General features: G+C 35.6%; 1 protein-coding gene across 3 annotated transcripts in view; it reads right to left on the reverse strand.

Moving 5' to 3' along the window:
- Nucleotides 1-243: 243 nt before the first annotated feature.
- LOC105498655 (structural maintenance of chromosomes 5) overlaps nucleotides 244-12,277 on the reverse strand; it is a 104,155-nt gene continuing 92,121 nt past the window's right edge. For 2 of the 3 annotated variants that reach the window (XM_071077685.1, XM_011770883.3), the window contains 8 exons: nucleotides 10,884-11,009; nucleotides 8,503-8,547; nucleotides 7,986-8,081; nucleotides 7,426-7,530; nucleotides 7,101-7,220; nucleotides 4,860-5,039; nucleotides 4,682-4,777; nucleotides 244-2,935 (listed from right to left, as the gene is read on the reverse strand). In XM_071077685.1, coding sequence (XP_070933786.1) covers nucleotides 2,795-2,935; nucleotides 4,682-4,777; nucleotides 4,860-5,039; nucleotides 7,101-7,220; nucleotides 7,426-7,530; nucleotides 7,986-8,081; nucleotides 8,503-8,547; nucleotides 10,884-11,009 — 909 coding nt within the window. In that variant the 3' untranslated portion in view covers nucleotides 244-2,794. The remainder of the gene's footprint in view (nucleotides 2,936-4,681; nucleotides 4,778-4,859; nucleotides 5,040-7,100; nucleotides 7,221-7,425; nucleotides 7,531-7,985; nucleotides 8,082-8,502; nucleotides 8,548-10,883; nucleotides 11,010-12,277) is intronic. The other variant, XM_011770884.3, reaches the window with a different exon arrangement.

The following is a 12,277-nucleotide window of genomic DNA, read 5'->3' on the forward strand; positions in this document are numbered from 1 at the left end:
TTCTTTACATTGTTTAAACCTTTTTTCATGAGTGTTTATTGCTTCTATTAGACTGTGATTTCATTGCAGGCAGACAAGGGACTAAAATTTCTACCCTTTTGAACACTAATAGACTGCTGAACACTATTTTGTAAATGTGGGTTACTCAACAGACTTTTTTTAGTAAATCTGAAAACCAAAATGACTCTTAATAAGGTTCAGAGTATAAAAAATAGTTCTCACTTAAAATAACATACACCAAAAGAATATGAAAATATTGATTTATTACCAACAAAGTAGGATTTCCCACAAAGTTTTTTTCAATTACACACACACGCACACACAGCAGCAGAATGAAATTACATTTTTCACATCTAAAGGTTTATACCCCAAAGAAAATAGGCCTGTGTCCAAGAGACAATTAGAAAGCAAGAAGTCTTTTCTTTTACTTTGAATATGGAAAACCTTTTAACAGAGACTCTTCCAAGGCAAACCAATGAAGATTCAGGCATAGAAAATGGTTGTCACCTTAAGGTTTTTAAATACCAGTGTATTCACCAAATCAAGTTTTTACTAGAAGGTTTTACAATTTTTATGTAATTAAAAATCAACTTTTGGCCAGGTGCAGTGGCTCACGCCTATAATCCCAGCACTTTGGGAGGCCGAAGTGGGTGGATCACGAGGTCAGGAGTTCGAGACCAGCCTGGCCAATATACTGAAACCCTGTCTCTACTAAAAGTATAAAAAATTAGCCGAGTGTGGTGGCACGTGTCTGTTGTCCCAGTTACTCGGGAGGCTGAGGCAGGAGAATCGCTTGAACCCAGGAGGCGGAGGTTGCAGTGAGCTGAGATCACGTCACTGCACTCCAGCCTGGGCAACGGAGCGAGACTCCATCTCAAAACAAACAAACAAACAAACAAAAAACAACTTTTGCAGAAAATAAAGTTTTAAGTGGCTGAGACTATGTGCTAGACTTACTACCGTTTAATATGCTAAAATGATACATAATTTATTCTTCACAGCTCAAAATTCAATGTAAAGCCAAATATTAATTTTGCCCCGTAGAGAAATTAAATGTTTACAAACAAAGTATGGAACAGTTGTTGGTCTATGTAAATTGAAATGTAACTGACCATTTTATTTTCAAGCATGCTTAATCTTGACGCTTCTTTTTCACATTGATACTCATTTTGCAGAAATAAGATGACTGGCACTAATTTAGACAATAAACAAACTACACCAAGCACATTTTAGTAAAGATATTTTGGTGGAAAGCAAAGAAATTAACAATGAAAACATTTGGTAATATCCATTTACTAATATGTTACCAAGTTCTTCAATGTTTACATGACTTGCTCATATTACTAAAAATGTCATTTTAAAATATTTTCATACTTCATGCACTGGAGCTAAAGAAGGGAAGGCTCTTTTAAAATTTTTATAAAAAAGAAAACACCTTTTTGAAGAGAAAATGTCTAAGTGAGAGGACATAAACTTATGGTTCACCATTTTTTGACCTAATAAGATTATAAATTTCAATGGCTACTTAAGAATATACAAAACCCAAACTGAAAGCAATTCTTCAATTTATTCAGGCAAACAAGTCAAAAAAAAATAATTTTGTCATTACTGGCACAGATCCAATCCACTGTTCAAAGACATGACCGTGGACTGTCTATTTTCTTATAAGATTTATTTTTTAAAAGAAGAGAATTTGTTTGGCTCTACTAATTAGTATAACTTCAACAAATGATTTTCCCATTTAATTCTTTTGCGCCGAAAGAAAACAGTTTAAACTAGATTTTCTAAGATAATGGGTACATCAACATTGTAAGAAAGGCCCTATAAGCTTAAGTTCTAAAAACATTATGGTTTTAAAGAAATCAATGCTTTTCTGTCACTCTTTACATAACACTGAGAAATTTCAAATATAAATTGTAGAAACCAGTATATGAAATTTTAAGAAAAATTTTACTAAAAATAATTATAAAAATGCTTTTAGAAATTTAAGATGTAAAATACAATTGACTTTAAATAAAATAAAAAAAAGCAACCCCTGCCCCCACACTTTACAAGGTTATTCTTTAAAAATGCTTGTCACCTAATTTTATTCTCTGTCAAAATTTTGGTTGTATTTTGCATCATCTAGTGGCCACCTTGTAGCATTTCAAAGCAGTTCTACTACGATTTTTGAACCCCAGTGTTTTTTTCCCCTTGAAATACCAATAAAATTATAGCATCAAGTTTCATAAAACTTTCTTTTAAAGGCCCATAAAATTCCATTTCCTACTGGAGATAAGGTAATCTTTTTTAATAGGAAGAAAGGAATAGATCTGTCATAAATTATTACTATACATTAGACATTTTCATATCAATTTTTAAAAATTAAATATAACACTGGGAGAAACTAGGACTTACGCTCTAGAGTCATCTTTAGGCTCTAAAAGTAATTAAAGTTACTCTGCAATTAAAGCTCAGGGCTACCATATAAGTAACTTCTTGTGATTAACCCCTCTTCCACTGTACCTTTGATTTGTAATATTAAGTACCTTTTAACATGAGAACTCAATGACTCATGGTCAGAATGCCAAGGACTCAAGTTCAACCAACACTGAAGAAGACTTAACTTTTACTACCAGATGATATTTTGGAAAGGTCATTAAGGTTTCCATTATCAACCTATTTGTATTTAAAAGCAGGTTTCCAAAAATAACTGCATTTCGTTTTAATCAATCTCCTAACTTTTATTCAGTTGAGCCATACTTATAAACAGAATTTAACAAAAAAATTCCCAAGTTCCCTCTCTTTACTTTTATTAAGAAGGTTGAGTGAATGTAATACGGCGCCGCCGCCTTTGGAAAGCCTTTAAATTCCATCTGTTTGGTTCCAGCATATGAGGGCCATTGTAGACAAACAAAACTGTCATCTTTTCAGAATAAGGAAGATTTTGCAGGAGCTGTAAGTATTAAAACAAATTGTCATATAAGCTACATACTGAGAAGTATAGTTTTCCAACCTTACATGTGTACAGTCAAATGTATGATTTTATTTGTAATATTAATAAAACTTTTTTTCCCCACTCTGCTGCCCAGGCCAGAGTACAGAGGTGCGATCTCAGCTCGCTGCAACTTCCACCACCCAGATTCAAGAGATTCTCATGCCTCTTAGCCAGCCTCCAGAGTAGCTGGAATTACAGGCACGCACCACCTGGCCCAGCTAGTTTTTTGTATTTTTAGTAGAGACGGGGTTTCACCATGTTGGCCAGGCTGGTCTCGAACTTCTGACCTCAGGTGATCCATCCGCCTTGGCCTCCCAAAGTACTGGGATGACAGGTGTGAGCCACTACGCCCAGTCAATAAGAGCCTTAAGAAGCTCTTAAACACCTCAATATAAACCTTGCCAGACTGTAATCCTTACCTAAATTAGCATACCTGTAGCCTGGCCTAAAGAACAATCAAAATAAGGAATAATTGAGCCCTCTAGATTCACAAGATAACTGGGATTATTCAACTTCCTTGGCAGACCTTGGAAAAGAGTATGTCCTCCATAATTTTCCTAGGGTAGATACTTTTACTTTTTATTTATAAACACTTCTCAAGCAACTTCTTTGATAGCCTGGTATCCTGAAAAGTGTGTAAGAGGGACATTTGTAGGCTAAGGTATTTGGCAAGCAGTAGGGTATTAACAGATGTGACTATTCCACAAGACTATCTGTGAAAAAAAGAATACAGATGACACTATTTAATAAAAATCTGAATGTAGGATGGGTAAAAACAATTTTTTTCTTTTTTTTTTGGGTGGGGGGGGGGGGGGGAACAAGGTCTCATTCTGTCACCCAGGCTGCAGTGCAGTGGTGTGATCTCAGCTCACTGAAACCTCCGCCTCCTAGGCTCAAGCGATCTTCGTGCCTGAGCCTCCCAAGTAGCTGGGGCTACAGGCGCATGCTGCCATGTCCAGCTAATTTTTGCATTTTTTTTTTTTGTAGAGATGGGGTTTGGCCATGCTGCCCAGGCTGGTCTTGAACTCCTGGGCTCAAGCGATCATCCACCTGCCTTGGCCTCAAAAAGTAGTGGGATTACAGGTGTGAGCCACTGCATGTGGCCAAAATTTTTCATGAATACTTAAAAAGGAAAAAATCTGATTATATTAATAAACACATCTTTGAATATATATGCTTTTTAATTTACTCACAACACTAGATTTAATAAAAGAAAATTTCCCATTGTAATGGTTCTAGATTATGAAAAATTATCTACAAACATAATTCTGTTTTTATGAGAATTAACCTGTGAGCAGAAGATGTTGGGATACTTAAACTTCCCCTGGGCCAGCATAGTGTTAGTGGCAAATAAAGAGGAAGGGCAGTATATGACAAGAGAGGCTTTTTTGGGAAAATGAAGAACCAGAGTCTTAGCGGTTGTATTCCCCAGTCATCTTTCAGTGCTGAAAGAGTACCTTTTCTAGAAGAGGAATGAGAAAATCTCAATTTTAGAACATAATAATATGTCTCCTACATGTCTTCCTCTGATTAAGCATGACACTGGAACTTGTCCCTTTAATAATGTAGATATTACTGTTAACCTTTTAAATTCCTTTTTTGGGAGTGTTCCTGCTAATATGAACATATTGGGACAAAAACTATATGATTAAGTCACAGGGAATTTCCGAGTATATGACCACTTTTAGGTTACTTTTTACCTACCTTTGGTGTTATGAAAAAGTATTGAGATGTATTTTCTTTACAGGCAGTATTTACAACCATTTCAAACACTCTCCGTTCATTGATTGGGTCCATTCCCTAAACAATGGCAATAATAATGATTATATTTATTTCTATTATAGGATATAAGTAGATCCAAATAACAGAACAATCACCATACCTGATTGATTTCATCAACTACTCTGAATGGACATCTATTTAGCTCCTGGAGTGCCATCAAGTATAACATGGTAGAAACACTTCTTTCACCTCCACTTTGATGATGAGGAGTTAATTCATGTAGTTGAGTACTACTGCGAAATTTGACTCTAATTCGAATTCCATATTTATCATAATCTTCCTATAAAACATTTAAAAAGTTGATGAAAAATGAGTTTCCTCTGGTAATGTCATTCTATTATTTGAAAATGGATTGAATTAACTAAGAGTAAAGAATTCAATATTTAGTGACACTAGTTTATATAACAATAAATATATATGTATTTTTAAAAATAATATTAAGCAAACAGTTACCATCTAAAAGCTCTAAGGGTTTTCAAGGATCTATTTAGATAAGGAAAATATTCAGATTAAATTAACATTTTCCTCCTCTATACCATTCTATTCAAGTTTACTAGGCTTCCCCAAGAGTTTTTAGAAATTACTGAGTGAGGAACTCTGTCCTGGAAAGGCACTATCTATTCTAGTTCCAAAGTGCTAGGTTCTTAAACTGCAGGTGAAAGCAATTAGAATGTAATGGAGTGCTATGCTCTCTTGTGCTAGAGAAGTGGCTGTGTATGATAACTGCAGAGGGCCAAGAATCCCCCTAACTTCTTCAGTTGGTTAAGAAGGAAAAAACAAGGTAGGAATTACACATATACTTTGAAAACTTAAGTCATACATACACACAATACTCAGCAAAAAGCAAGCCTGGCACATAATAGGTGCTCAATAAATATTTGTTGTAATGAGTACATTAGTGTTTTATAAATGTTGCCAAAACTGAGGATGCTCTAAGTTTTATTTACTATTCTTATTGATGGCATTTCTATGTCAGGTTCAGATTTACCTTAAAAATGAGGTATATAACTTACTAATTAGGCTGGGTGCGGTGGCTCATGCCTGTAATTCCAGCAATTTGGGAGGCCGATGGGGGTGAATCACTTGAGGTCAGGAGTTGAGACCAGCCTGGCCAACATGAGAAAACCCCGTCTCTACTAAAAATACAAAAATCAGCCGGGCGTGGTGGCGGGCGTCTGTAATCCCAGCTACTTAGGAGTCTGAGGCAGAAGAATAGCTTGAACCCAGGAGGTGGAGGTTGCAGTGAGCCAAGATCGTGCCACTGCACTCCAGCCTGGGTGACACAGCGAGACTTTGTCTCAAAAAAACCAAAACAAAAAACATGAAACTTACTAATTAAAGGTTACCTATTAATTGAATAGAGCTTTAAGGTCTAAGATAGTACTGACCAAGAGAAAGATACAATGCAATCCACATATGTAATTTTCAATTTTCTAGTAGTTACTTTTGTTTTGAGACAGAGTCTCTGTCTCACTGTGTTGCCCAGGCTGGTCTCAAATGCCTGAATTCAAGTGATCCTCCTGCCTTGGCCTCCCAAAGTGGGAACAGGCACAAGCCACAGCACCTGGCCTTTGCCTGTCTTAACAAAAAATTAATTTTAGCCCAAATTGCAATGCATAAAGTTATAGCACAAGAAATTAGTAGCAAATTTCCCAATATTTTCATTCTCATGAATTCTTAAATTCTTTTTTTTTTTGAGACGTCTGGTTTTGTTGCCCAGGCTGGAATGCAGTGGCACCATTTTGGCTCACTGGAACCTCCACCTTCCAGGCTCAAGCCATCCCTGTACTTCAGCCTCCAAAGTAGCTGGGACCACAGGTGCATACCACCACACCCAGCTAATTTTTGTATTTTTATAGAGATGGGGTTTTGCCATGTTGCCCAGGCTGGTCTCAAACCCTTCAGCTCAAGCTATCTGCCTGCCTCGGCCTCACAAAGTGCTGGGGATTACAGGCGTGAGCCACCACACCCAACCATGAATTCTTAAATTATTAAAAAAAGACACTGATATATACTATATTTCAAACTAATCTGTTTATGAGTCTTCTAACTCCAGTTGTGGTAGCTTTATAAAGTAACATATGTATTCAATACAACTGAATAACCATTACTCAGATTGTATAAAAAGAGTTACAAGTATTAGTTACTAATTCCAAACATCACCCCCCACCAAAAAAAGTGACCCTAATAGAATCCCATAGGTGATTTTCTCCTTTCTTTCAACATTTTGGTAAACAAAACTTTTCACAGATATAACTCTAAAGTAAATAAATAATTTATATGTACTTTAAGCATATAATTAAAATTACTTGCCAGAAATATATTTCAAATGCAATTTTACCTCATTTTCTGTATGGAGATCAACTTCACCAGCACACTGCATAGAACTAAAAAAATTGCTGAATTTTTCATTAATTTTTTCTACCAGCTCTTTTAAAGGATTGAGCCACCTTTCTTTTACCTACAAATAAACACAATATAAAAACATAATTTAAAAGCAGTATTACTATATTGTGACACAAAATTTCACGTAAATTTTATATCAGTATCAGTCTGGGCATAACACACTTCTCTTAAGCATGTCATCTCATTTTCCATTATTCTACATTCCCATTTCATTAATAATCACATGATAAAAAGTAAAGATTAAAAACTAAAAAAATTACCTGTGAAATGTTTTCCCTGTATTGATCTAGTTCAACTTTCTTTCCCTTCAGTTCCTCAGTTAACTGCTCTATTTCTTCTTCTCTTTTTGTATACTCCTGAACAATCTGGCAGGGGGAAAAAAAAACTTCTTTAAGATAAATCTACCAAAGTATAAAGGTATATACAATTTTGCATTGATTAAAACATTAACTGAAAATGGCAATTGTGCTGTATTGTTTGTATGCAAATAATTTATGTTCTTATTACATACTGAAAGTGACATTTTTTATCCTTGAAAAACTAGACATTGCAGTATTTCAGGTTAGCCCGACTATTCTTTTTATAAAGAAAAGGCACAGAACATTGTGTTCCTTAGGAAGAATCTATTTAAAATTCTAATAGATTCAGAATCTGGCATTTAAAGCACATTGTTCCTGCTGTCTAGCTTATCATTACCAAGAGCTCTAGTACAGAGTGGGAGGCAAGTACTGGAGGGAACTCTGTGTGTGTATGTGTGTGTATGGGGAGGGTGGTGGTGGTGGTGGCTGGATGCAGAATGGGAGTAGAGAAACAGGCATACTGTAGGATTCAGTCCCGTGAAGCAGGAAGCTCTTGATCTTTCTTCAGTTAATAAAGCATCAATTTCATCCAATGTGTTTGGAAGGTCTTGGAAAACCTAAAGAAAAAAATTGCCCATCATTATAGATACAATGAAAACGGTTCCATTCAAATAGTTAAAAGAAAAATAATCTGCTGAATAAGTTATCTACTATCTGTTCTACAGCATGCTGGTACACAAGGATACAAAGGAATAATAAACACGGTCATTTGCCTTCGAAAGTTTGTATTTTAAAGAAAACAAAATGTATGTACTGGATAACACCTTAAGGCAACGTATTGATGTTGAGTATTCAAACAAGCAGTACATATCTTATAGGCTAGGGAATTTAGAGAAAAGAAGTATCAGTTCATGCTATAGGAGAGTTAAGAGAATCCAAAGGCCTAGAATTCATCTCTGGGCCTTAAAGCAAATGGCTAGGGAGGAGCAAGGCAGAGGGAAGACAGGAGCTTGGGAAAAAAGAATGAGTACTGCATACCATGGGGAGTGAGGAGTTGTGTCCATTTGGAATGGTGGGTACTTGCTGAATTGGTAGAATGGGTCCAGAATATGTGGGGCATTGAAAGAGAGCAAGAAGTTAGAACTTTATACTGCACTTATGAAGAACTAAAAAAGCATCCTTAGTATCTAATTACTTTGACAGTTGAATTTCACCACGGTACTATCTTCTGAGTCCATGCCATGGGGACAAATTAGAACAGACACTTTTTTTTTTGAGGGGAGGCAAACAATTACATTGTTTGACTTAGCACGACCTGCAAAGGCTGTATACTACATGGTACAAAATGAATCCTGAAACCCTGAAAAAGATCTTGACATATTAATCTAATATCTTCAGCTTATTATTTTAACCTCTTAGAAAGCAGTTCAACTTCTATAGACCTTCAAATATTCCTTTGTTGAATCTCTGACGTACTCACTGAGATTTAAGCTCATGTGTCCAACATTTATTTACTCGATATCCTCACTTGACTCTAACAGGCATCTTAAATTTAAGATGGTGAAACAGAATCTGGATTTCACCCACCTTACCTACCACTTCAAGCAACCCTGTTTCTCCTTCAATCTTCTCCATTCCAGTAAATAGCACCGTAATTTGTTCGGGTGAAAAATTTAGGGGTTCTCTCTCTCATCCTTCATGTCAAATCCATCAGCAAGTCTTGCTGGCTCTGTCACTAAAAGATATCTAAGATCTGTCAACTTCTCCCTCTCTCTCTTCAGTGCTATCACCCTAATTCATGCCATTATATATCTCTTGCGTGGTCCAAAGAAATGATCTCCTAAATGGTTTCATTGCTTCCATTCTTGTATCCCTACTTTATCCTCCATCTAGAAGAACAGAAGTTAAGAGTGCTCTTTCATAAAAGTAGTAATGTCACTTTTCTGTTTAAGATCCTCCACTGGAGTCCATCCCAAAAGAATACAACCTTAATTCCTTGTATGGTCTAAAAGCCCTACATAATCTTGGCCTCTGCCTTCTTCTCTGCTTGGATAATTTTTAACCCCAATGAGATTCCTTTTATTCTGAAATGTCCCAAACATACTTCTGTTCTGGGCTTTGTCTAAGTTGTTTTCTCTGTCTGGAATACTTTTCCCTCACATCTTCACTTGACTGATCTGTTCTCTTCATTCAGGACTGTTATAAAATGGTATCTTTTCAAAGGAGGCTTCCCTGACCAAGTTCCCATCCATGTCACTCCATCTCCTCACCCTGTTTTATTTTTCTTAGCATTTCTTGTTATCTGACATTATCTGATTTTTGATTTGTGTTTTCATCTACCTAATCTTCCAGACTAGAATATAAGTTTCAGCTGAGAAGGAAGTATGTCTGTCTTGTTCAATGCTTGCCATATAGGAGGTAATTAATACATTTTAATGATTAATCATCTTCTAATTTTGATTCAAAAACAGTATGACTTATTAAGAACAGAATCATGCTTTTTCTGAAAGAAAAAATTAGTACAGATTGTACTTATATTTATAACAACACAATGTATTCTGAAGATATTCTACTGTTTTTAGAAATAAGCTTCTCAATTTGTTTTAAAGATATCTACTGAGTTCCTAGTATGTATCCAAATAGTCGAATCCATTCTCTGTGATTCTGTGTCTGATATCATAAAATAAATCAGTTGAGGATTTGAAAATTATAATCCATTAATTTTTTTCCAGTTGTTTATATCTTTAGTAGTCATTTCATTATCTATTGAAATAGATAACATTTGAAATTAAGAATTTTAAAAAGACACACCAATACTAGATATTTTAAAATTTATTTTATAATTTCATTTTGACATTATTCTGAATAGGTATGCAGGCAAAGTATCATCCCCACTTGTCACAGAGGTATGTAAATTAACAGTGGGATGTGACTAAAGGGCAGCATCTCCTAATTTTACTGAGTGGTATGTCAGCATAAAACATATAATGGAAGTAAGACCTCTTTTTTTCCTTTTCTTATTGGCAGATGTTAGTCCTAAATATTCAGCTCCCATTGAACCCTAATTAAACACCCCAATTTCCGGGGAAACATTTTCATTTTCCCTTTATTTTTAAAATGTCCTATTTGTTATTTCTGGTATACCAATTACTGGCACAATGTTTCCATGGAAAACTGTATGTTCCAACTGTACCCATTAAAAGGCATTTGTATTGGAAGAATAAATGTTATAGTACCAATAACATTGATCTGTTAAGCAACATTATTTTATATATCTATTCAGTTTAAAAATGTGGAAAAACTCCCTATTTTTTATGACACATCATATTTTTCATGGCCTGTTACAATGCTTAAGATCCTATAATCTTAAACATATGTTAAATATGGCAATTGTAGCATTATATACTTTTTATACTTACTGTCTGGTATTCTTGAGGAAGAGTCTGCTCTGCACCCAGGTTACATACTTGCCTAGCTCTCTTCATAAGTTCCTTGCATTTCTGCAATAATCTCTGTCTGTTTTCATCCAACTCAATGAAATGTTGCTATTAAAAAAATTTATTTCGAAAATTTGAATGTTACTGTTAAAGCAGAGGGCTGTTTTATTAAACTACCACATATTAAATACATTGTTGAATTCTGATTATAATGATAATCAAATTATCTGAAACCGTATCTCAAATAATGACTCTTTTTATTATAAAGGTTAAATTTGAACTTTAAAATACATCAGCACATCAATAACCTGGCATTTCTCTAATCCATAAGAGGTGTAAAATTTAAATTTTACTGCCTTTTTCTGAAAGTTTAGCTTAGCTCCAGGTAATTGTATTTATTTATTTATTTACTTACTTATTTTTTTTTTTTTTTTGAGAGTCTTGCTCTGTCACCCAGGCTGGAGTGCAGTGACGTGATCTCAGTTCACTGCAACCTCCGCCTCCCAGATTCAAGGGATTATCACGTCCCAGCCTCCCGAGCAGCTGAGATTACAGATGTGCACCACCATGCCTGGCTAATTTTTGTGTTTTTAGTAGAGACAAGGTTTCACCATGTTGGCCAGGCTGGTCTCCAACTCCTGGCCTCAAGTGATCCATCCGCCTTGGCCTCTCAGAAGTGCTGGGATTACAGGAGTGAGCCACCAGGCCCGGTCATGTAATTATATTATAATCAGATTTGAGTTACACAGTACACAGGCTTCATATCAGAAAACTCAGCACTCAAATGTAGTTAGGACCTTTAAATCGTGCTTGATAGTGTTCCAAGTACCTTCCATGTGGTTATTTATTCATGGACCTATTCATTCCTTTACCAAATAATTACCGAGAACCTATTAAATGCCAGTATTATAATCTGCATTGGTCACAGAAAGATGAATAAGGAGAAAGAGACACAGGATCATTACCATAACAGAAACAGGTACTCTTTACTGAATGCTTATGTGCTAGGCCCTTGGCTAGGTGCTTCGCATACATTATTCCCTTTATTTCTCACAAGCATAGCACAGTAATATTATCCTCATTTAGTGCATTAAAAAAAAAAAGAGAGAGAGAGACTGAAAGGAATTAAGTAACTTGCCCAAGCCCACACATTTAGAGACTGTCATGATTCAGATCCCTGTCTGCTTACAGGACACATGCTCTTTTCATTACAGCATGGCACCTCTCAGCAGGAGCAGATTGGACAGAGTATGTATGTAGGGAAGGTCAGAGTGGTCACAGAAGCTATGACAACTTAACAGCCTTAAATGACAAGAAATAAGTAACAGCAGCAGATGACCATTCCAAGGATAGGTGATTATGAATTTTTTATTTTA

This window comes from Macaca nemestrina, chromosome 14 (assembly GCF_043159975.1).
Source record: "Macaca nemestrina isolate mMacNem1 chromosome 14, mMacNem.hap1, whole genome shotgun sequence".
In the NCBI taxonomy this organism is placed as follows: Eukaryota; Metazoa; Chordata; class Mammalia; order Primates; family Cercopithecidae; genus Macaca; species Macaca nemestrina.